Source organism: Ursus arctos, unplaced genomic scaffold (assembly GCF_023065955.2).
Source record: "Ursus arctos isolate Adak ecotype North America unplaced genomic scaffold, UrsArc2.0 scaffold_20, whole genome shotgun sequence".
Classification (NCBI taxonomy): domain Eukaryota; kingdom Metazoa; phylum Chordata; class Mammalia; order Carnivora; family Ursidae; genus Ursus; species Ursus arctos.
In genome coordinates this window covers 29,427,031-29,449,172 of record NW_026622875.1, presented here as the reverse complement: position 1 = coordinate 29,449,172, position 22,142 = coordinate 29,427,031, and the positions used below count along the sequence as shown (strand labels likewise).

Below are 22,142 nucleotides of genomic sequence, written 5' to 3'. Positions count from 1 at the left end.
CTGCCCCAAGGTAGGGCAAAAGGTCAATAGAGTCAAGAAGCAAAGTCTGTAAAAACCACTGTCTACATTTCTCATCTTGCAAAACAAGTCAACCGCTGAAAGGGACTCTGAGAAATCAGTTTCAGCATTGCTCTGCAGAATATTAAACCCCTTATCAGACCTCATATTTAACCCTCATAGGATAATGTATCCATGCAAGACACCCCCATCCATTTTTTGAACTTTGCAGCAGAATCATTCATTTTTGAACTGTGGTATGTATGTAGGTATGTATGTACGTATGTATGTATGATTTAGTTCAGACAGTGCGCGTGCGCACAAGAGGATAAGGTAGGCAGAGACAGAGGGAGAAGCAGACACCCCACTGAGCAGAGAGCCCTACATGGGGCTTGATCCCAGGACCCTGGGATCATGACCCCGAGAGGAAGGCAGACGCCCAACCTTCAGAGCCACCCAGGTACCCCATGAACTGTGGTCTTTAGAATTCAGGCCTGGGAGAGGAGACTGAATGAACTTCCATAAACTTGCTCACAGGTAACACAAAATGTCCCCTTTTTTCTCTAACCTGACATCCCACCTCCAGCTCCTATGTGTGGGACTATGGAGTCAGACTGCTAGGGTTCAAACGCCAAGTCCATTACTGTGGGGAGGTGCCTTAATTTATCTGCAAAACGAGGATAATTCCTACTTCAGAGTTGAGGTTTAACTAATGCAAATAAAACCCTTGGCACGTGATCAGCGGACAATAAACGGAGCTATCAGTATTCTCTTCCCGGCAATCCCATAGACGACAAGCTGTAGGCATCTCCCAAGCTTTAGTCTTGGCCATCTCCCAGACCAACCAAAATTTAAACCCTTAACTGTCATTCTGGAAGTCTTAACAGTGGTGAACCTGCTGGCTCGCAATCCAACCAAACCGGATAGCAGGCTGAGCCTTCGGATTGCCTCGCGGATATTCCACGGCATTTGAAGTCCGGGGCGAAGCTGGGGAAAGGATTTAAAAAAAGGACTTCAGGGAATTAACAGTGTAAACAGCTGCAACGCAGCACAGCCGCTGGGAGGACTCCGAGGCACACGCCGAGGGGCGTGGCCCCACCCGCGCGCGCGCGCGCTCCGGGGCGGGTCCTCCTCCGCACTGCGTGGACTCCGGATCCTACAGCCGGCCCCGTCACTCTGCGCATGTGTAAATTCTGGGGTGGGGGGGCGGGCGGGCTGGTAGAACGCGGAATTTCTGGGAAAGGGGGCGAATGGAACGGGGAGAGCCGAGAAACACGAGCGGGCGGGGCGGGGCAGAAGGCGGAAGAATTGAAATCAGCTGACCAGGTCTCGTGACAGCCTGGGCGGTGGCGACGCAGGCGTATTGGAGCGCGGTTGCTGAAAGCCTGAGCGAAGATGGCGGCCTCCAGAGTGAGCCTCTGAGAGGCAGAGGGAGGAGGCGGAGGGGGCGGGGAGGCCGCGCCGCCGCGGCTCCAGGAACCCGCGGCAGCGGAGCTACAGGGCCCCGACGGGGGAAAGGGGAAGTGGTGAGGGGGAGGAGGCCGGAGGGCGCCTCATTTCACTCCGGACGCAGAGCCGGCGGCGGGAGGAGCTCGGGCTGGAGCCTCTCCAGCCTCCCGCGAAGGTAAACCACTCCGGGCACCGGCCTCTGGGGCTCTGCCTTACCCCCTCCCCACGCCACGGGGACCTGGGGGGCTAAGGACAAGAAAAAAGACGGGTGGTGTCTTGGCCGCCGCAGCCTCCAGCTGCTAGGGAAAGCCGATTACCCTCCCCCAAGGCTGCTGGTCTGGTTCCGCCCGTCGGATCCCCCGGCTCCAAATGACATTTTCCCTGGGCGCTGCCTTGTTCAGCCCACCCCTCTTTTTTGGATTATTTTTTCGTTTTCTACCCACCATGGTCCCCAGAGCACCTCTGTACATCCTTACCCCCACACACCCCTTATTACCTTCTGGGCTCCGCCCTCAGGATTCCCTTCCAGCTTCCTAGTCTGAACACACTTTCTGCTGGTTGCCGGCAACTCTTGTTTCCTGGGGTACGCGACCCTCCTTCCCTCCTTCCCTCCCACGTCCGGTGTAGACTTTGACTTTCTTTGCTTAGCTTTGTTTCATTTCGTGTGGAGATGGGGAGCACCCGCGTCGTTTCTTCTCCAGTCTTTCCCTTTTTCAAAATCAAGTTTACCCCCCAGGTGTTTCCTTTCCTGCAGGGGAGCTTATTTTCAGTGGCCTTTCCTTCACTGCTGTGGTTTTGCCTCTGAATGTGGCCTTTGGAATGGGTGAAGTAGGACTCAGACGCTCAGTGAAGAGGCGGTTAAACGCAGATTTGACTCATTAGACTTAAGAAGAGTGCCTTCCCTTAAACTGTCTTATTGTAGGTTGTTCAGTTACTCCTGTTTTGAGATTGTTTCATCAGTCGTTGGGGGGGGGGTTTAAAAAAAATCCCCCCCCCCTTACGAGGCTATGGACTCCTAAAGTAATGATTTCTCTTTGCTTTTCCCTTTTACCCTACTGTGATTTCTTCCAAACAGGAGAGCCTATGCCTGGTGCTTTTACCTCCTCTGTGAAGGGCTTTACACTGTAGGGTTATTTTGAGCCTTTTGGAGTGTAAGGTTTTCGCGAAAAAAAATTCAGAATATTTCTTCGGGATCTGCCCCAGTGATTGTCTTTCTTGCTGTGTTTTCTTTTTTACTTTATGGATCTGATCGATTTCTAGGTTTGAAAGTACCGTCTGCAGAGTTTGAGGAAATTACAGTGGTCAGGTTTTGTAGTACATTACCAGTACTTTGTGAGTCTATGGGAATATGAAATAAGATTTGCCCTAAAAAATTTAAAAAAGGAAATTTCAAAAACTCGTCAGAAACTCGCTATCCGAAAAAGACTTGATTCACATTTCTTTGCTTTCTGTAAAGTGCTATATTGTTTGACTGAATTTAGCATATAACCTAAAACCTTGTTAACATTTGAAATGTAATATGAAACAGTGTTTTAAGGAGCTATATCTCAAACCTGGCTTTTGCTATTATTATCACAATGGGGCATTAAGTCCTGTTGAGAAAATGTTACACTGTATTCCTAGTTTGAAAACAGGAAGTAGAACATATTAAGGGAGGAAAAGAATAGTCAGAGGGTTATTAAGAGATAGGAATGTCAAGAACCTTAAGTCTATAGTTCAGTTTATGGAAAATACCACCATTTGTATTCCACCGGGAGACAATGAATGTACCTCTTTTTCTAAAGTGACAGTAGTATATAGGCTAAACTGTATGAACATTATCAGTGCAAAAGTTATGGAATCATGGAAATCAGGAGTTATTCGTAAGAATTTAACTTTATCCACAAATAAATAGGAGGTAGTTGCTGAGGTGGACTATAACAATGCTGGCTTTATTAAATTTGTAAAAAGGTTGATAATGGAATCTGGTTCTCAATAGATACTAAATTACAGTTGAAATAAAAAGGATCTGCTTTAACTAATTTGGTTCCATTCCTTAACCAGTTCTGTTTACACAGGTGATTTTCATTGCATTTACCTTTCAGATAGAAGCAAGGCTGTGCAGATAAACTATAGCAAAGATTTGGTTGCTAATAGTTTTAGGCCTAAATGTTGACTGTAATATTTAGCAGTGGTTAAAGGGGAGTTGTTTTGAAAGAAATCCTGTAAGTCAGTGTTTCTCAACTTCATTAAATCCAATAAAGACTCCCTTTTTATTCCAAACAATTTGTAACAACTCTATTATCTGGAGATAGTTTTTAAATAATATAACCACCTTCTGGCTTTGGTGCTGGGACAAAAAGAAGCTTTGCGTTCACTGTTGCACCAAAAAAGAATGGGACTTACTTTAAAATCTTGACTTTTTTTTGGAGAACTGTTAAAGAACTGAGGTCACAGAGCAAAACCATTGGCCAATCTTTTAAGGAGAAAGGGTATACATGAATTCAGTGTCACCTTCATTGGACACAACTGGACACTGGTAAGAAGAGTTCAGCTAGAGTAGCTGACAAGTTGATGAAGGCTGAGTGCACCTTCTTCCAAGCTCTTTCACCACAAGCTCACTAGGTATTCTTAGAAAAGATTGGGAAGAACCCTGGGGAGTGTCTGTTGTGGTGCTGACCTTGAGGAGAGGAAAAGCAGCAGAGAGCTTTCAAGAGGGGCACAAAACTTTGATTCTTTCTCTGTCTCTTTCATGGAACAATAACCTTAATCTGTGAAGGTAAGGGCATCTCTTCTGGCCTGTTCATTGAGCTGGGGCAATGCACGAGAAGGGGAAAGAATCTTCTCTGGGAGGGGGCACTGAGCTTAAAACTGCGGCTGGGAGGAACAAGATCACATCCCTGAGATCCAGGGTTATAGTGTATGCCTAAGACTGAACCTTACTCAGAACTACAAAGACTCTCTCTCCAACCCCCTGCCGCTATAAGAAGTTTTGAATAACAAGTGAATGCAGAATATTACTAGGAACAACAACATGCAAAGAGGCACAGCACAAAGAATCAGATAAGACATTGCTTTAGTAAACCATTCCCCACCATAGGCACCAGCTATTCTGTAGATTTTTGAAGCCTGTGGTACACTGAGAATAACCATAGCAATGGCAAATCATAAATCCATCCCAACTCCTAAACAGATTAACACGAAGACCTAGCAAAGAAAAGACGTGCCCATTTCCAGTCACAAAAATTATTTACCTCAGTCTCTACTGTTCTATAGTTGTCCAGCTTTCAACCAAAAATTATAAGGCACACAAAAAGGCAAAAAAAAAAAAAAAATTTCTCTGGAGAAAGCAGTCATGAAGTACACTTAGATTAACTTAGATGCTGTTATCTGCTAGGGAATTTAAAATGACTATGATGTTAAAGGTTGAACTGAAGAGTGGATAACATGCAAGATCGGATGGGTAATTTTAGCTGATAGAAACTTTGAGAATCAAAAGAAATGCTAGAGGTATTATTACATAGTAAAGAAATGAAGAATGCTTTTGGGCTTATCAGAATTTCAGTGAATTTATAAATGGTAGAAGAAATTACCCAACTGACACACACACACCAAAAGTTAAAATGAAACACCCTAGAGCTTGGGGATAGTATTAAACATTTTAGTATATAAATGTTTAGAATCCCAGAAGAAGAGAGAACAGAGTAGAAGAAATACTAAAATATTTGAGGAAATAGAAAAGTTTCCAAAATTAATGTCAGACATCAAACCACAGATTCAGAAGCTTTAGAGAACACCAAGCAAGATAAATGCCCCCCCCCCGCCCCCGCAAACCGAAAACATACCTTAACATCATATTTAAACTGAGGTAAGCAAAGGACAGAGAAAATCTTGAAGGTAGCCAAAGAAAAGAGAAACCTATGCAGACGAATGAAGAGTTAAAGCAGAGAAACCATGCAAACAAGAAGACAGTTGAGTGACTAAAGTACCAAAAGAAAAAAACAGCAAAAATATTTTTCAAAAATGAAGACAAAATATAGATACTGTCAAACAAAAGCCAAGAGGACTCAAAAGTATAATCTCTCCATTTACATGATAGTGCATTCCTAGAAGATTATGTGCATATTAAACTCTGCAAAATGTACTTTGTGATTTATATTTAATACAGAATTAAAATTGGGATTGGTTATAAATAGGTTTTTACTTATGTTAATGCCCAGTTGGATATTTGAGGTCAGTTGAGGGTAGTTCTTCAACCTGTGGGACTGTCTTGTACATTGAGGAGTATCTAGCTCCATCCACTAAATCATAGTACAGTAGTCATCCCTTATTCACTTTTCATAGTTGCAGTTACTTGAGGTCAGTAGAGCCCAGATCAGATGATCCTCCTAATGGATTGTCAGAAGGTCAGTAGTCGCCTAATGCTATATCACAGTGCCTGTGCTATTTACCTCATATAATCTCATCACATAGGCATTTTATCTCAAATCAAAAGGCGGCTGAGTGTAGTGCAGTAAGATACTTTGAGAGAGGCCACATTCACATAACATTGGAGTATATTGTTACAATTGTTTTATCTTATTGTTAATGTGTCAATGTACCTAATTTATACATTAAACTTTATTATAGGTATGTACATACAGGGAAAGAGTATGTATGGGATTTGGTACTATGTGGTTTCAGGCATCCACTGGGTGCCTTGGAACACATTTCCTGTGGATGAGGGGGGGGGGGACTACAGCAGTGCTTTTTTTTTTTTCTTAAGATTTTCTTTATTAAGAAAGAGAGCCTGAGTGAAGGGGAGGGGCAGAGGGAGAGGGAGAAGCAGACTCCTGGCTGAGCAGTGAACCTGATGTGGGTCTCGTTCCCAGGACCTAGGGACCATGACCTGAGCTGAAGGCAGTCCCGTAACTGACTGAGCCACCCGGGAGCCCCTACTGTAGTGTTTCTTATCACAGCGTCTTTAAAATTGTAGTCAGTGGTTTTCAACACATTTTTCTGCTTCAGCAGTTTTCACATGCTCAGCACATGCCAATCAGTAACATCTCTTGTAGTATGGAGTGATTTCTAATTGTGGAAACTCCTTTGAGAATCACTGATTTGGGGAATAATTTTAGTAAGTAACTTAAACCAACATGGTTGTGATCATCTTTACTAACTTAGACTAAGTGTCGTTCAGTAAAATCTTTATTTTATCAATAAAGATAAGCATAATTTGCTAGTAGTTCTTTTCACAGGCTCTTAACTTTGTTCAACACCCTGCATATTTGAGTTTTACTTGGACTTTTATGGACTGCTTATGAAGAATAGTGATCTCTAAAACAACAAAGCTGGGTGACTGGGTGGCTCAGTTGGTTAAGCAGCTGACTTTAGCCCAGGTCATGATCTCAGGGTCCTGGGATCGAGTGCTGCATCAGGCTCCTCCCTGCTTAGCAGGGAGTCTGCGTCTGCCTCTGCCTTTCCCTCCCCCTGCTCATGCTCTCTCTCTCTCTTTCTCTCTCTCTCTCTCTCAAATAAATAAATAAATCTTAAATAAAGTCTACATTCAATGGGATTTTATTATTGCAGCATTTTAAGTTGCTCTTAGAAGTAGACCACATGCCTAAGCAGTGTGCACGTATTTAGCGCATGGCCATTGGTAATACTTCTGTGAAGCTGATGAGTAAAAATTTGATCTTTGATGAACAGATCAAAAACAAAACCCCAGGGGCGCCTGGGGGGCACAGTGGTTAGGCGTCTGCCTTCGGCTCAGGGCGTGATCCTGGCGTTATGGGATCGAGCCCCACATCAGGTTCCTCTGCTATGAGCCTGCTTCTTCCTCTCCCACTCCCCCTGCTTGTGTTCCCTCTCTCGCTGGCTGTCTCTAACTCTGTCGAATAAATAAATAAAATCTTTAAAAAAAAAAAAAACAACAAAAAACAAAACCCCAAAGTTATCTAAAATGATTACTTAAATGTTTTAATTTTGTCAAATATAGTTGCCAGAACATAATGAAAGGATTGATAAGATTATGAATATAGGATATTCCCCCTAGTATTTCATAAATTCTATGCTAATAGTAAAATTTAAATTCTTATACATGGATTTCAGACATGTATTCCTTACTCATCTAGTACTATGAGGTTTCTCTCCCCCTCAAACTTCTGGTTAAGATACAGAATGTATTTTGGACATTTACCAAATCTTAGAGTAGATAAAGCCATTCCCTCCCCCCAACCATAGATCTGCTGGGTTTAATTTTAAAAGTGGAATTTTCCTTGTTTTGTTTTGTTTTGTTCTGTTTTGTTTTTAGTTAACTGGTAGATTTGGGGTGTCCTGTAAAATCTGAAGAACTATGGCAGAGTTAGGAATAACAGGGATATTTCAGAAAGAGCCAAAGGAGAAACCCTTGCTATTTTGTGTTGGGTGAAAGGGAAATTGTAGTAGTTTAAGCCCCTTGTCTTTTAATAGTGTGCTTGCCTATTAGGATGCTTACTGTAAAACTTCCTCTAAGAAGAATTTGTAATATGCTTAGGAAATTTAGTCTTCCATTATGCATTCACTACAGTGATAGAAAAAACAGCAACAAGTTAAAACATGGCAATTGAAAATCTCTTACCCATTAGGGTCTATTTAGTGTAATAGAGTAAGATTATTAAGTATCTGTTTGTGAGCTAAAGAGGAGTTTATTGAACTAGTACATTTTGTTCTTGCATGAGCCAAGTTAGCTTCAAAGATAAAATTTTTCAGGAATGTGTACAAACTAAAACTATGTAAATGATCATTAGCATCGATTTCACAGGATTGCTTAAATGAACACATTTGTTTGGGTTTTTGAGGTGAGTATTTCAGGGCATTTTTAAGTTTTGGAAAGGAGAGTCGTAATCATGCATCTTTCTTGGAAAAAACTTTTTTTTTGTTACAACAGCTAGAGGTCTATTTTGTGAGAAATAAGAATTATTCCCTCGGATGAAATCAGCATACATGTGATTAAAATGTAAAGACGTATTTTTTCAATACTTATATTGAATAGTAATGGCCAACAAAATTAACTACTGTGGTATTTATGCTTGCCCCTCCCCCAATTAAGATACTATTAAAAGTGTTTCTTCAGATTTAGGGGTTGCTTTTGAGTTTCCTTTGCCCTTTTATTTCATGAATATAATCTGATTTCTAATTGGAAAGGAATGGATTTTTAAAGAATGGGGAGATGGATCTTAGGTTATTTTGCCTTGCCCTGTGGTGGTGGAAGTATATAAAAGTTCATTTTGATGGGGCAGGCAATGCAGAGGTTTCAGTATTATAAATTCTGGGCAATTATCTGGAGATAGCATAGTCCACTGAAATTTGACAGTACCACTGGCTTTCTTCTCTAACCACATTTATCTTTGGAGTTAGTGGGTTCTTCAGTGCTTTTAGAAAGCTAAGGTAGGATGTATTAAAACCTTACTTTGTGATCTATTTTATAAGCTGTTTATTTATTTTTAAAGATTTTATTTATTAGTGTGGGAGCATGAGCAGGGGGAGGGGTAGGGGGAGAAGCAGACTCCCTGCTGAGCTGAAGGCAGCCACCGGGTGGCTCAGATGGCTGGGTGTGTGCCTTCGGCTTGGGTCATGATCTCCAGGTCCTGGGATTGAGCCCCATGTCAGGCTTGAGCTCAGCGGGGAGCTTCCCTCTCCCTCTCCCCCTGTTTGTGCTCTGTTTCTCTCTCTCTCTCAAATGAATGAATAAAATCTTAAAAAAAAACACAAAACCTGTACAGTAGGTATTATACACATTACACATACTGATTTGTTACTTATTTAGAAGGAAATGCTTTTGCCTCTACTTGTGTTATATATTAAAACATGAAGGTGAAATTAAAAATTAAAAAAGAAGGTTGAAGTTCATATCAGTTTTCCCCCATACACAGCACATTCTAAGACAGTCTAGTTGTAGCTTTTTAATCTGGGTAAAAATTAATGTTTCGTTAACTGTTTATATTTTGTGCTCGCTTTGCCAGCACATCTAAAATTGGAACATTAACTATTTATATTTTTACCTTTTATTTGGAACAACTAGTCTAGTGATGTAATTGACTCAAATTTTGAATCCAGTTACAAATAAATGTAGGCCTTTAAAAAGCTAGTGTTAAGGGATTCTCTCTTTGGTTATTACTCAAGATTAGCCTTTGCCTTAGCAGTGGTTCTCCTTCCTCCTACATTTTTAATAGGATATAGCTGTATGAAGAAATATTAAGTTAATAAATTAGTTCCTATCATGTGACTGTATACCATATTTTCAGGTGTAGTGCCAAACACAATGTAGCAGAAAAACAGCGTTTCTATAGTCAAGCTCGAGTCAAGCTCGGTCAGAAAATAAAGGTAAATGCAATTCTCCCCCCAAATAAATTTTTTTTTTTAAAGATTTTATTTGACAGAGAGAGAGACATTCAGTGAGAGAGGGAGCACAAGCAGGGGGAGTGGGAGAGGAAGAAGCAGGCTCCCAGCGGAGGAGCCCGATGCGGGGCTCGATCTCAGAATGCTGGGATCACGCCCTGAGCCGAAGGCAGACGCTTAACGACTGAGCCACCGAGGCGCCCCCCCAAATAAATTTTTCATCTACAGCCAAGTTGAAAGAACTTTACATTACATATTCATAGACTCATCTCCAAGATTTTGACATTAACATTTACTACTTGCTTTATCATATATCCATCTTTCTATCCATCTTATTTTTTAATGCATTTCAGGACAAACTCATGTTTTTAATTCATTATTTGAGAGCAGAATTCTTTGTTATAGACTCAAAAGTGTAAAAATTAGTATCTTATCTGCTCTCTCCAAGTTGTTGTAATTATGTAAAAATTAGTCTCAGTGGGTCATGCAAAAGTGTGCTTTGAAGGCAAATAGCCTTTATTAAAGCCATTTCCTTCATTTATTCACTAGTGTATCACAGATGGTTCCCAACTTAATGATAACTTGACTTAAAAATCTTTCAACTTTATGATGGTGTGAAAGTGGTATGCAGTCAGTAGAAACTGCACCTTGAATTTTGAATTTTGATGTTTTCTCAGGCTAGCGCTATGCGATATCATACTCTCATGATGCCGGGCAATGACAGTGAGCTGCAGCTCCCAGTCAGCCAGGCAGTCACAAGGGTGAACAACTGATACACTTAGAACCATTCTGCTTTTCACTTTCAGTACAGTATTCAGTAAATCACATGAGGTACTCATACTTTGTTATAAAACAGGCATTGTATTAGATGATTTTGCCCAACTGTAGGCTAATAGAAGTGTTCTGAGCACATTTAAGGTAGGCTAGGCTAAGCTATGATGGTTGGTAAGTTAAGTGTATTAAATGCATTTTCAGCTTACAATGGGCTTACCAGAGGTAACCCCATAGTAAGTCAAGGAAGATCTGTCTTTTTCTGAGTATACACATTCATCACTGGCTCAATGAGGGCTCTGTTTTTACTTAAACACAAGGCTTGCACATTTAGTTTTGCTACGTGTGCAGATTCTTTCGCTTATAGCTTGGCTGTAATCTGGCTGCTTGGGTGCCTGTGATGTTGAGGCCGTTCAACCTGCTTTCTGTTCTTAGTATCAGTTTGGTGTAGGCTTCTGCTTAGTTGACTCTCAAATCCTGTAGTTTTATGTCAAAATCATATCTTCTGAAAGATCGGTCTCATTTTATTCATAAGTGATTTTAAATAGATTGCCAGTTTTACTGCCAGTAATAAATTAGAGAATGTGAGAACATTAAATGTTGTTCGAAAGCATGAAGCAGGGGAATTCACTGAATAGGGTGAATCTAGCCAAAATGCCTGTGTTGTCCTGAATTGGACTTTTCAACCCCTAGAACAATTCTCTCAAAAGAACAAACTGTGAAGGTGCAATAAAGCTCTGTTGGTGGTATAATAATAAGGTATGGAATGAAAACAGGTGAAACCAACTTGAAAAATTGGAGGTGCTTTCAATGTGATGTAATTACAAAGAACACGTAAATTTGTGTTTTTCTCATCAAAAAAAGGGTAGGTCTTTGAGAATTTGAAGTTGGACACTACTGCAGGAATGAAGGACATGACTTTTTTTTTTTTTTAAGATTTTCTTTATTTACTTGAGAGAGAGTGAGCAAGTGAGTGCTCTCGAAAGAGCAAGCGCACCGGGTGGGGTGGGGTGGGGTGGGGGTGGGTGGGGATGAGAAGCAGACTCCCCGCTGAGCAGGGAGCCTGAGATGGTGTTCTATCCTAGGACCCCAGGATCATGACCTGAGCCAAAGGCAGACACTTAACCGACTGAGCCACCCAGGCACCCGAAGAAAGTGAAATTTTAGCAATAATTAGTTTGAACAGATAAATTCTTGCTAACTTGAGTATGTGTCAACAACTGGCAGGGTGGCAAGTGCTGATGATGCAGCTGCTACCAAGATCTCATCCAACAAGTTTTCCATTTTTTTAGTTGGACAGTTCAGTGCTATTTAGAGAATGTGCCTATAAATGACTGTTACTGCTATCATCTGCTTGATATTAGAAGTTTTGCATATTTTTCATTACTATTAATGGGAATTATGGTTGCTTAAGAGTTTTTGTCAATGAGCAACAATTTTAGAAACACTTTTGGAGCTTGTTAATGAAATATGTAAATATTAAGGGAGAAATACATAAATATTAAATAGAGCATAGATTATTTTTAGGGGGTGAAGTTCTTTTTTTCCAAAAGTTTCTCAAACCATAGTTAACTTGTAGATACCAACATAAATTTAAAAATATTGTGTTGGTTTCATGTGTAGAGATAGTTCTAACAAGTGAAATTCCAAATGCCTAAGTAGGGGATTTAAAATGTAGTAAGTAACATTGACTTGAAAAATGATGGTATCTTGTAGGAATGAAGTTGAAGTAAAGAGAAGCTTAAATGTCAGGCTATAGTTGACTTAAGATAATTTAAAAAAATTTCATCTATCATAATTATCTTAACCTGTCTTATATATTTATTCCTTTTTATATTTTTTAATTTCATTTATTTATTTATTTTTGAGAGAGCGAGAGAGGGGGAGCACATGTGCGCAGGAGTGTGCACAAGTTGGGGGGAGGGGCAGACGGAGAGGGGGAGAGAGGGAGAGAGGATCCCAAGCAGGCTCCATACCCAGCGCAGAGCCTGAAGTAGGGCTCTATCTCATGACCCTGAGATCATGACCTGAGCCAAAAGGAAGAGTCGTACTTAAACAACTGAGCCACCCAGGTGCCCTTATTTTTATCTTTTTAAAAACCTTTTTAGGTGAGATAAATTGTAAAATAACAATGGATAAAATATAACAATGGATAATAAAATAATGACAATGGATAATAAAATGACACCCTCATATACTCAACCTAGCTTAAGAAATATTTTTGCTATAGTTATTTTTGAAAGAGCAGGTGAAAACTGCAAATACTGATTAAAGCAATAAAACATGGTACTTTTGAAGGTAGAAATCGTAGCTGATATTCTTTGGTGATATACACTGAATGAAGAATTGAAATTAAAAGATAAAAGATTTAGGATTAAGTAGTTTAATGATTTTAACTTTGCCACCTGAGATGCCTAAAGAGAGATACAGGGCCTTGTAAGCCTGAAAGTGAGAGAGGTAATCATAGAGAGAGACGAAACAACTATTTCATATCTAGCATAGTATATTTAAAGTACAGTAATAACTATTTTGATTGTAGTTAATATTTTTCAGTGCTTATTCTGAGCCAAGCATCACATTCTCCCCTTTATCTCATTTAGTCCTCACCAAAGCCCTTTGCTATAAATACTGTTCTCTCTCTTTCATACATGAACCGTGATTCCGAGAAGTTTAGGAAGCTTTTCTTCAAAGTTACCCAGCCGGTAAATGGCAATTCTTACTAATCTGCCTTCAACCAGAAGTAACACTTTAAAAATTCACCACCCTTAGTTACCTTGATGATAGCTTGAATATTAAAACTAGTTTAGTGTGTGTATTAATGTAGTTTCTTGTGCTAGTTGTTAGTGTGGTCTGGTATCTGTGCTACAGGGAGGTACTTCAAGTTTGTGTTGCAAGATTAAATCATCACTTGAACACTGTACTCACAGGACCCCCTAGACTTGCCTTCACTCATTTTCCAGTGGTTCTCTTGAAGTTGTTCCAAGTCTCACTTTGAATGATACATAGTCACTACAGAATATTCTTTTTTTTTAAAAGATTTTATTTATTTATTCGACAGAGATAGAGACAGCCAGCGAGAGAGGGAACACAAGCAGGGGGAGTGGGAGAGGAAGAAGCAGGCTCCCAGCGGAGGAGCCTGATGTGGGGCTCGATCCCATAATGCCAGGATCACGCCCTGAGCCGAAGGCAGACGCTTAACCGCTGTGCCACCCAGGCGCCCCACTACAGAATATTCTTATCCTATTTCTTCTGCATTTTTCTGATATTTGTGTATTGGCATTATTCACTAGTGAGTTATTTGTGTGTCCAGGAGTGTCCTCATGGTCTGAAAGAGTTAGTGTTTCCAGACCAGTTGCCTTCATTAGATGAAATGACTGCATCACAAAGTGGTTGAGGTTTTGTTGAGAATATAAAATAGATTTACTTGAAAATTTGGAGAGGTTAATATTACACTGTTGGGAAGTAGGTCCCTGCCTCACATCTCATTAATCTGGTTATTTAAAAAGTTCAGTATAGTTAAAATAGTATTTTTCTGTTATTGAGCTCCTTAAAGACTATCCTAGAATCCTATATTCATAGCAAATTTCTGTCATGTTTGTTTTAAACACTTTGTTTAAAAAAATTTTTTTTAGTTATTTTTTAAAAAAGATTTTTATTTATTTATTTGATGAAGAGAGAGAGAAACGGAGAGGGAGAAGCAGGCTGTCCGTTAAACAAGAAGCCTGATATGGGGCTCGATCCCAGAACCCCAGGATCGGGACCTGAGCTGAAGGCAGACACTCAACCCACTGAGCCATCCAGGCACCCCATTTAAAAAAATTTTTAAAGCTTATCTATAGACAGAAATATTCAGCCTTGGAGCCTTCCCTTTTCTTCTTTCTTCTTCTTTTTTTTTTTTTTTTTTTTGACTTGTGTTGAGTATGGCAGTTTGTTTCATTGTTTGAAATTGTGTGAAGGTAATAATTGGAACTAGTTCTAAATTAATCTAGGAATGTGCTGTCAAATGATACATCTGTAATTACATGGTCAGAATGAATTTTGAGTTCCTAAATTTGAGGGAAGGTTTTATTGCTTAGGTTAAATACATAGAGTATAGAGTTAAGCAGATTGAGTCCACGGTCTGCCCAACTGCTTACCAGCTGTGTGACCTGGGAGAAGTGATAAATTCTCTACAGGTTTCCGGTCAATAAAGTGGGGGATCATCATATCTGTACCATGGTGGTGTTATGGAGACAAAATGAGGTAGGTTATGCATAGTCAAGGCCTGGCCTAATCATTAACATATGATGAATACTCAAACCTAGTTTTTGCATAATTTCAGGATGTCTTAAATCTTTTTATTAGAGTCACTGTGCCTCCCTAATTTCAGGATAATCTTTACTGAGGGCTCAGAATAAAAAAGGATTATCCTGATTTTCGTAATGAGGCTATGCAGACACTAGTAATAAATAGCACTGAATTATCCCCTTATTTATTTGCCTACGTAGGTGAGTATCCTCTCCCTTTCTTACCCCTCAGATATACCTCTGCCTATATATAACATGGCTGAAGGTAGGCTTTTTAGATAAAGGAGTAATTTTCTTAAAAAAAAAAGCACTTCCATTTTACTAGACTTTTTTGGTGGTTTTTATTCAGGATTGGATGCACAATAGCAGTATCACTTTTGCTTCCTAAAATATTAGAGATAATTGTCAGGTGTGCTGATTTTGGCCATAGGAACTTCTGATATGTCCAGAGAGTTGAAGTACTTCTTTAATCTGATATTGTATTTTTCTGAGAACATGGTTATCTGCATCAGTATTTCTATCAGGCCAGGTTAATCAGTAGTTTACTTTAAAATTTTTTTAAATTTTATTTTGTGGTGAGAACACAACATGAAATCTGTCCTCTTAATAGATTTTTAAGTGTGCAGTACAGTATTGTTAACTATAGGCACCATGCCGTACAGCAGATCTCTAGAACCTAATTATCTTGCACAACCGAAACTTCATACCCATTAACAACTCTCCCTTTCTACTGCACCCCAGTTCCTGGCAACCACCTATTCTACCCTGTGTTTCTATGAGTTCAACTATTTTAGATAACTCATAATACTGCATGGAGTCATGCAGTATTTGTCCTTCTGTGACTGACTTATTTCACTTAGCATCATGTCCCCCAGTGTTCACCCATGTTGCATATTGCAAGATTTCCTTTTTCAAGGCTGAATAATATTCCATTATATATGTATGCCATGTTTTTTAAATTTATTCATCCGTTGATGGACTTGAAGTTGTTTACCACATCCTGGCTCTTATGGAAAATGCTGCAATGAACATGGGAGTGTTGGCTCTTCAGGATCCTAATTTCAGTTCTTTTGAATAAATACCTGGTGGTTTGATTGCTGGATCATATGGTAGTTCTGTTTTTAATTTTTAGGAACTTTTTTTTTTTTTTAAAGATTTTATTTATTTATTTGACAGAGAGAGACAGCCAGCGAGAGAGTGGGAGGAGTGGGAGAGGAAGAAGCAGGCTCCCAGTGGAGGAGCCTGATGTGGGGCTTGATCCCAGAACGCTGGGATCATGCCCTGAGCCGAAGGCAGACACTAAACGACTGAGCCATCCAGGCGCCCCTAATTTTTAGGAACTTCTATACTGTTTTCCATACTGCCTACACCATTTTACATTCCCACTAACAATATTTGGTTTCTCTACATCCTTGCCAAAACTTGCTGTCTTTTGGGGTTTTTCCTTTGTTTGTTTTGATAATAGCCATTGTAACAGGTTGAGGTAATATCTCATGGTTTATTTATTTATTTATTTATTTATTTAAGATTTTATTTATTTATTCGACAGAGATAGAGACAGCCAGCGAGAGAGGGAACACAAGCAGGGGGAGTAGGAGAGGAAGAAGCAGGCTCCCAGCGGAGGAGCCCGATGTGGGGCTCGATCCCATAACGCGGGGATCATGCCCTGAGCCGAAGGCAGACGCTCAACCGCTGTGCCACCCAGGCGCCCCTGGTTTTTTTTTTTTTTAACTTATTTATTTTTTTAACTTATTTTATTTATTTTAACTTATTTATTTATGGCAATCTCCACACCCAGCACAGGGCTTGAACTCACAACCCTGAGATCAAGATTGGCGTGCTCCACCAACTGAGCCAGCCAGGCACCCCCTCTTTTGCTTTTGAGTTGCATTTCTCTGATAAGTGACATCGAACAACTTTTCATATACCTTTTGACCATTTGTATATATTTTAGTAGTTTAATTTTATGTTAATGTGTGTGTTAAATCTTCTCTCCCTTTCTCCTTTTAATCTATCCTAATCTAAGAACTCTCTGGAGCCTGGTGCTTTCATCATCACCAAGTTCCTAGGTCTTCAGAAAGTTGTAGATAAGCCTTCTTGATGTAAACTTGTTTTAATTCCCCTCCTAAAAGATCTATTTGAGTTACATATTCCACCAAATCAGTGATACCTATGAAGTCATCTTTAGGTTTTTTTTTTTTTTTTTTATCCTCTTGGGTCATGCTCTAAGTTCTTTGGGGCTGTCATTTTAAAGTCTTAATTATTTTTCTCTCCATTTTATTTTATTTATTTTTTATATAATAACTTTTTATTATGTTAGTCACCATACAGTACATTTTAAATTTAAAGTCCCTAAATGATATCAGTCACTCTTTACTCAAGTACATTTTCTTGTTAGTTTTTTTTTTTCTTTCTTTTTTTTTTTTTTAAAGATTTTATTTATTTATTTGACAGAGAGACAGCCAGTGAGAGAGGGAACACAGCAGGGGGAGTGGGAGAGGAAGAAGCAGGCTCCTAGCGGAGGAGCCTGATGTGGGGCTCGATCTCAGAACACCGGGATCACTCCCTGAGCCGAAGGCAGACACTTAACGACTGCGCCACCCAGGCGCCCCTCTTGTTAGTTTTTCTAAGATAGGCCTTGGTACAGAGTCTCTCATTCAGATATCTTAAGTTATGGACTAGCAATCCAAACTCCACTGTTTACTATCGGCCATCACGTTTTCTGTCCTCCTTTTTTATTCCCTTAGTCCAGTCTTCAGTTGCAGTGTATAAGGGAAAGATAACATCTGTAGAACTATATTTTTCACTATTTTGGCGTAGTCTCAGAGATCCTACCTAAGTTTCTTTTCACGATATCATTTACGGCAAATGATTTAGAAGGCAGGAAAAAAATTTGCTGGTTTTAATTCTTAGTTGGCTGCCTATTTCATCTCAGATACACAATCCAGGAAAAAAACAAAACGCACCAACTGTCAGGACTATATTTAGCTGTCTCCATACACACTAGTAGGAAGATGTCAGTTGACTGTAATTTCCTCTCTAGTAACAGTATAGGTTACCCTAACCTTGCTGTTACTTGTGGTTCTCTTATTCCTCAGAGCATGAGTTGATGCTTTTCCAGAAGATTTGACAAAACCTTATTTAGGAGTACTTGTTAGAACATCAGGTTTAAAGTGGACATCAGAATTTCCTGTGGGGTTGTTGAATTTCATTCATTCACTCAAATACTTATTGAGCACCTGTTTTGTGTCAGGCACTCTTGTCGGCTCTGGGGATATATATATATTTATATATATTTATTAATGAGCTTAACAGACAGAAATGCTTCTCTCTGGGTATGGTAGCTTTAGGATTAGATGGATTAGATGGATGATAAATTGCATATTAGACAGTGAAAGGTGGCATAGAGGAAAAATGAGCAGAAGTCAGAGGGGCTTGAAGGTGTAGAATGAGGAGAGTGATTACAATTTATAACAGGATAGTTAGGGTAGGCCTCATTATAGAAGTGACATTTGGACACAGATTTGAAGGACATGGGAGTCATGTAGGTATCTAGGGGAAGAGTGTTCTACATAGGGTAGAGGCCCTTCCCACTTTGCTAATACAAAAACAAGTAGTAGGAATGAAGAAAGCGATTTCAAAATAGCAGTGCCTTTTAAAATGTTTTTGCTATGCAGGTATATATACTCAAGAGAAATAAAAACATGTTCATACAAATGTTTGTAGCAGCATGATTCATAATAGCGAAAAAGTAATAACACAAATGTCCATCAACTGATAAATAAACAAAATGTGGTATATCTATACAATGGAAGGAAACTTATCTATGCCAGAGTGTCGATGAACTTTGAAAATGTCATGCTAAATGAAAGAAGGCAGTCACAGAGACCACATTTTGTATGATTCATTTATATGAGATGTCTAAATAGGCAAATCCATAGTGACAGAAAGTAGATTAGTGGTTGCCAGGTGCTGGGAGTGAGTGGGAATGAGGAGTGACTGCTAACAGGGTTTCTTTTTGGGATGATAAAAATGTTCTAAAAACAGTATTGGTTGTAGAACTCTGAATATACTAAAAACGCCTGAATTGTACACTCAAAGGGTGAATTCTATGGTTTGTGAATTGTATCTTAAAAAGCTGTTATAAAAGTGTTTTTTTGAATGAAATTAGTTTTATTCAAGTTGTTAAAAGGATACTTGCAGATTAAAAAAAATTAGACCAGTGTGAACCATAATATGGTTGGAACCATAATTCTAGCTATTTAACGTGCATTGACACTTTGGTATATATTTTTTAAAGTACATTTCTAATTAAGGGTAGGGAGAGATGGTCAAGTCAAAAAAGAAGAAATGTGACCATATTCATTTTAACTTTTATGCAGTATAAAGCAAATTATGTAGTATTTTCAAAATTTATCAATCTTTTCCTTAGTAAACAGTTCCAGTAGTTTATCCTGTACAATTAGCTACATTTAAATTTTTTTCATGGAGTAAGTGGGTTCTGGATTTCATACACTTCTGGGCTATAGTCAGTAGACTAATTTTAAAATATGACACATAACATGGTCCCTCTGCATGAGGCTGGTAGGAAGCTATTACCATGTGATCCATCACAAAAGTTTGAGAGTTCTGAACTGTTTGGTCTATGTACTCTTCAACCAGAGAAGTTCACTCACCAAACTTTCTAGGTTTCTAAACACTGTCAATTTCTGTAACTAGCTTGATGCTTGTGATTACACTATAAGTAGCATTGTTCTAGTATATTCATACAATGGGATAACTTTTTTTTTTAAAGATTTTATTTATTTATTTGACAGAGATAGAGACAGCCAGCGAGAGAGGAACACAAGCAGGGGGAGTGGGAGAGGAAGAAGCAGGCTCATAGCGGAGGAGCCTGATGTGGGGCTCGATCCCAGAACGCCGGGATCACGCCCTGAGCCGAAGGCAGACGCCCAACCGCTGTGCCACCCAGGCGCCCCATGGGATAACTTTTTAAAAGAATATTTAATTCCATAGAAGGTTCCATAGAAGAAGGTTAATATTGTGTGAAAACAGGCTTAAGCAGTACAATTGACAATCTCAGTTTTGTTTTAAAAAAGCCTTTTCTAAATAGAAGAAGGGAGGCTAGAATGATTATCTTTAGATGCTAGGATTTACTTTATGAGCATTTTAGATGTTTTACTGTGGACATGCATTACTTTTGTAATGAAAATATTGTTATTTTTAAGTTAAATTGTATTTATAGTGGGTCTCCTTAAAGTGACAGTGATAGCAGAACAGCTGGCACTTAGTAACTCAACAAAAATCTTTTGGAATGGATTTGATACCTGGGAAACATTTTTAGGTGCCCGTATTGTGCCAAGACATTGTTGCTAATGTGAGATTTAAAGATTAATTTACTTGAACATTTTTTATTAGATTCTCTACTCTTGGGATGTTGAGGGCAATTCTTGTCCTCAAGAAACCCATTGTAGTGGAGGAGAGCAGACAATCACAATATAGTGTGGTAAGGTCTGTGATGGAGACGTGAACAGACCAGTGCCTGTTCTTAAAACCTGTGGTCTTGCGGAAGAAATTGTGCCTTAAATATCAGTATTATATGGCAAGCTCTGAAAGTATGGTATTGGAGATTCAGGAAAAACTTGAAGGATAACTGTACTAAATTCAGCCATATTTTTATCTTCTAGGTTTCAGCACAAAATGAACATAATTAGGGAAAACAAAGATTTGGCATGTTTCTACACCACAAAACATTCATGGAGGGGAAAGTAAGTATTTCTATTGGTTTTATTTTTCTGTGCTTCTATGAAGTATCATTTTAAACCTAACTTTCAGTATCTTGAGTAGTACCACACAGCTCAGTTATGCCATTCAGCCCTTCTCTTCTGAAAAGCATATGTGCGTATTTTAAATGCAAATGCTACACTTGGAATAAATTATTGTCCTTTTTTCCTTTTGACATTTATGGTTTTCTATGTCTGTGTTAGGAAGGAGTTGGTAAGAATTAAAAGTAACAAAAGGAAAACAGACCATTTGTCTACCTTCTTGGATGTTGTTAGTTAATGGTTGGATTATATAGTAGTGGCAGAGTATTAATTTCACAGCTTTATTGGCCAGAGACTAACCTGTGTGTGATGGCTGCATTTTTGTGTTGATTTGCCTGTCAGAGAAATATGCTAGTAGTGCTTTTTATAATCTTTCTTTAGCCCTATAATGAATTTTAAAAATTGGGTTTGATCTTATTTTTTCTTTGGGAGAGGCAGTGACATTTTTTTGTAGCCTGCGTGGTCAGACCAAGATGTTGATACTTCTGTTTCCTTTTTGTAAAACCGGTGGTAATTCCTACCCCTCAGATTGCTGTGAGGATTAAATGAAGTGACATGGAGCATGTGAAGGTTTTCAAATTATGCTTTAAATACATTGAGTGTTCAGTGAGTGGCGCCTGTTGGCCAGTACCAAAAAAGTTTCCTGTCTAATCGTTTTAAGTAGTAGTAAATAAAATGAGTATCCCACACTTTGACAAATAGGTGACCACATTATTCCAAATCAGACCTCAGATAAACTATGCCATGTATATAAAGCCAGTAACTTTAGATCTTTTTCTGAACTTTTCATCTTTTAGGTAATAGTGTAGTAACTTCTTAGAATGGTGCAACATCTGAATTCTGTAGCGTTTCTGGTTTGCGTTAGCAAACTGACTATAATTTTGAAAGATAGAGTGTTTGTTTCCTTTTAGTAACTCAATTGTATGATCTCCTAAATTAAGGAGCATAACTGTTACACTTGTAAAATATTTGTCTTGAAATTTTTTCTTCATTTAATTTCATTGAGCAAAGTTAGAAAATTGACATACCCAGGGTAGTGTGACTTTCTTTTAGTTCTTTGCATCAGGCTTAAAAAAATTGTTCATTGAAATGATTTTTATTTTTTTCTCAGGTGGCAGATTGCTCTGATCATCATACTGTAACTTCTATTTTTTTTTAAAGATTTTTTATTTATTTATTTGACAGAGCCAGCGAGAGAGGGAACACAAGCAGGGGGAGTGGGAGAGGAAGAAGCAGGCTCCCAACAGAGGAGCCCGATGTAGGGCTCGATCCCAGAACGCCGGGATCATGCCCTGAGCCAAAGGCAGACGCTTAGTGACTGTGCCACCCAGGCGCCCCTGTAACTTCTATTTTTAATACAAGTATAGCATACTGAAACATTCTAAAGGATAAGCTTACTGAATACTTTTTGTTTTGTGAGCTTGTCAGTAATTGTGATCATCTGGAAAATTTTTTGTTATCTAGGAAAGTTGTGACT

The 22,142-nt window shown here is 39.1% G+C and overlaps 1 protein-coding gene across 4 annotated transcripts in view; it reads left to right on the top strand.

Annotated features, from left to right (window-relative positions):
- The first annotated feature begins 1,389 nt into the window (after positions 1-1,389).
- The window catches only part of DNAJC13 (DnaJ heat shock protein family (Hsp40) member C13), a 119,495-nt gene continuing 98,742 nt past the window's right edge, over positions 1,390-22,142 (top strand). For all 4 annotated transcript variants that reach the window (XM_048216197.2, XM_044383412.3, XM_026497026.4 and 1 more), the window contains exons 1-2: positions 1,390-1,621; positions 20,528-20,608. In XM_048216197.2, the coding sequence (XP_048072154.1) occupies positions 20,541-20,608 (68 nt within the window). In that variant the 5' untranslated portion in view covers positions 1,390-1,621; positions 20,528-20,540. The remainder of the gene's footprint in view (positions 1,622-20,527; positions 20,609-22,142) is intronic.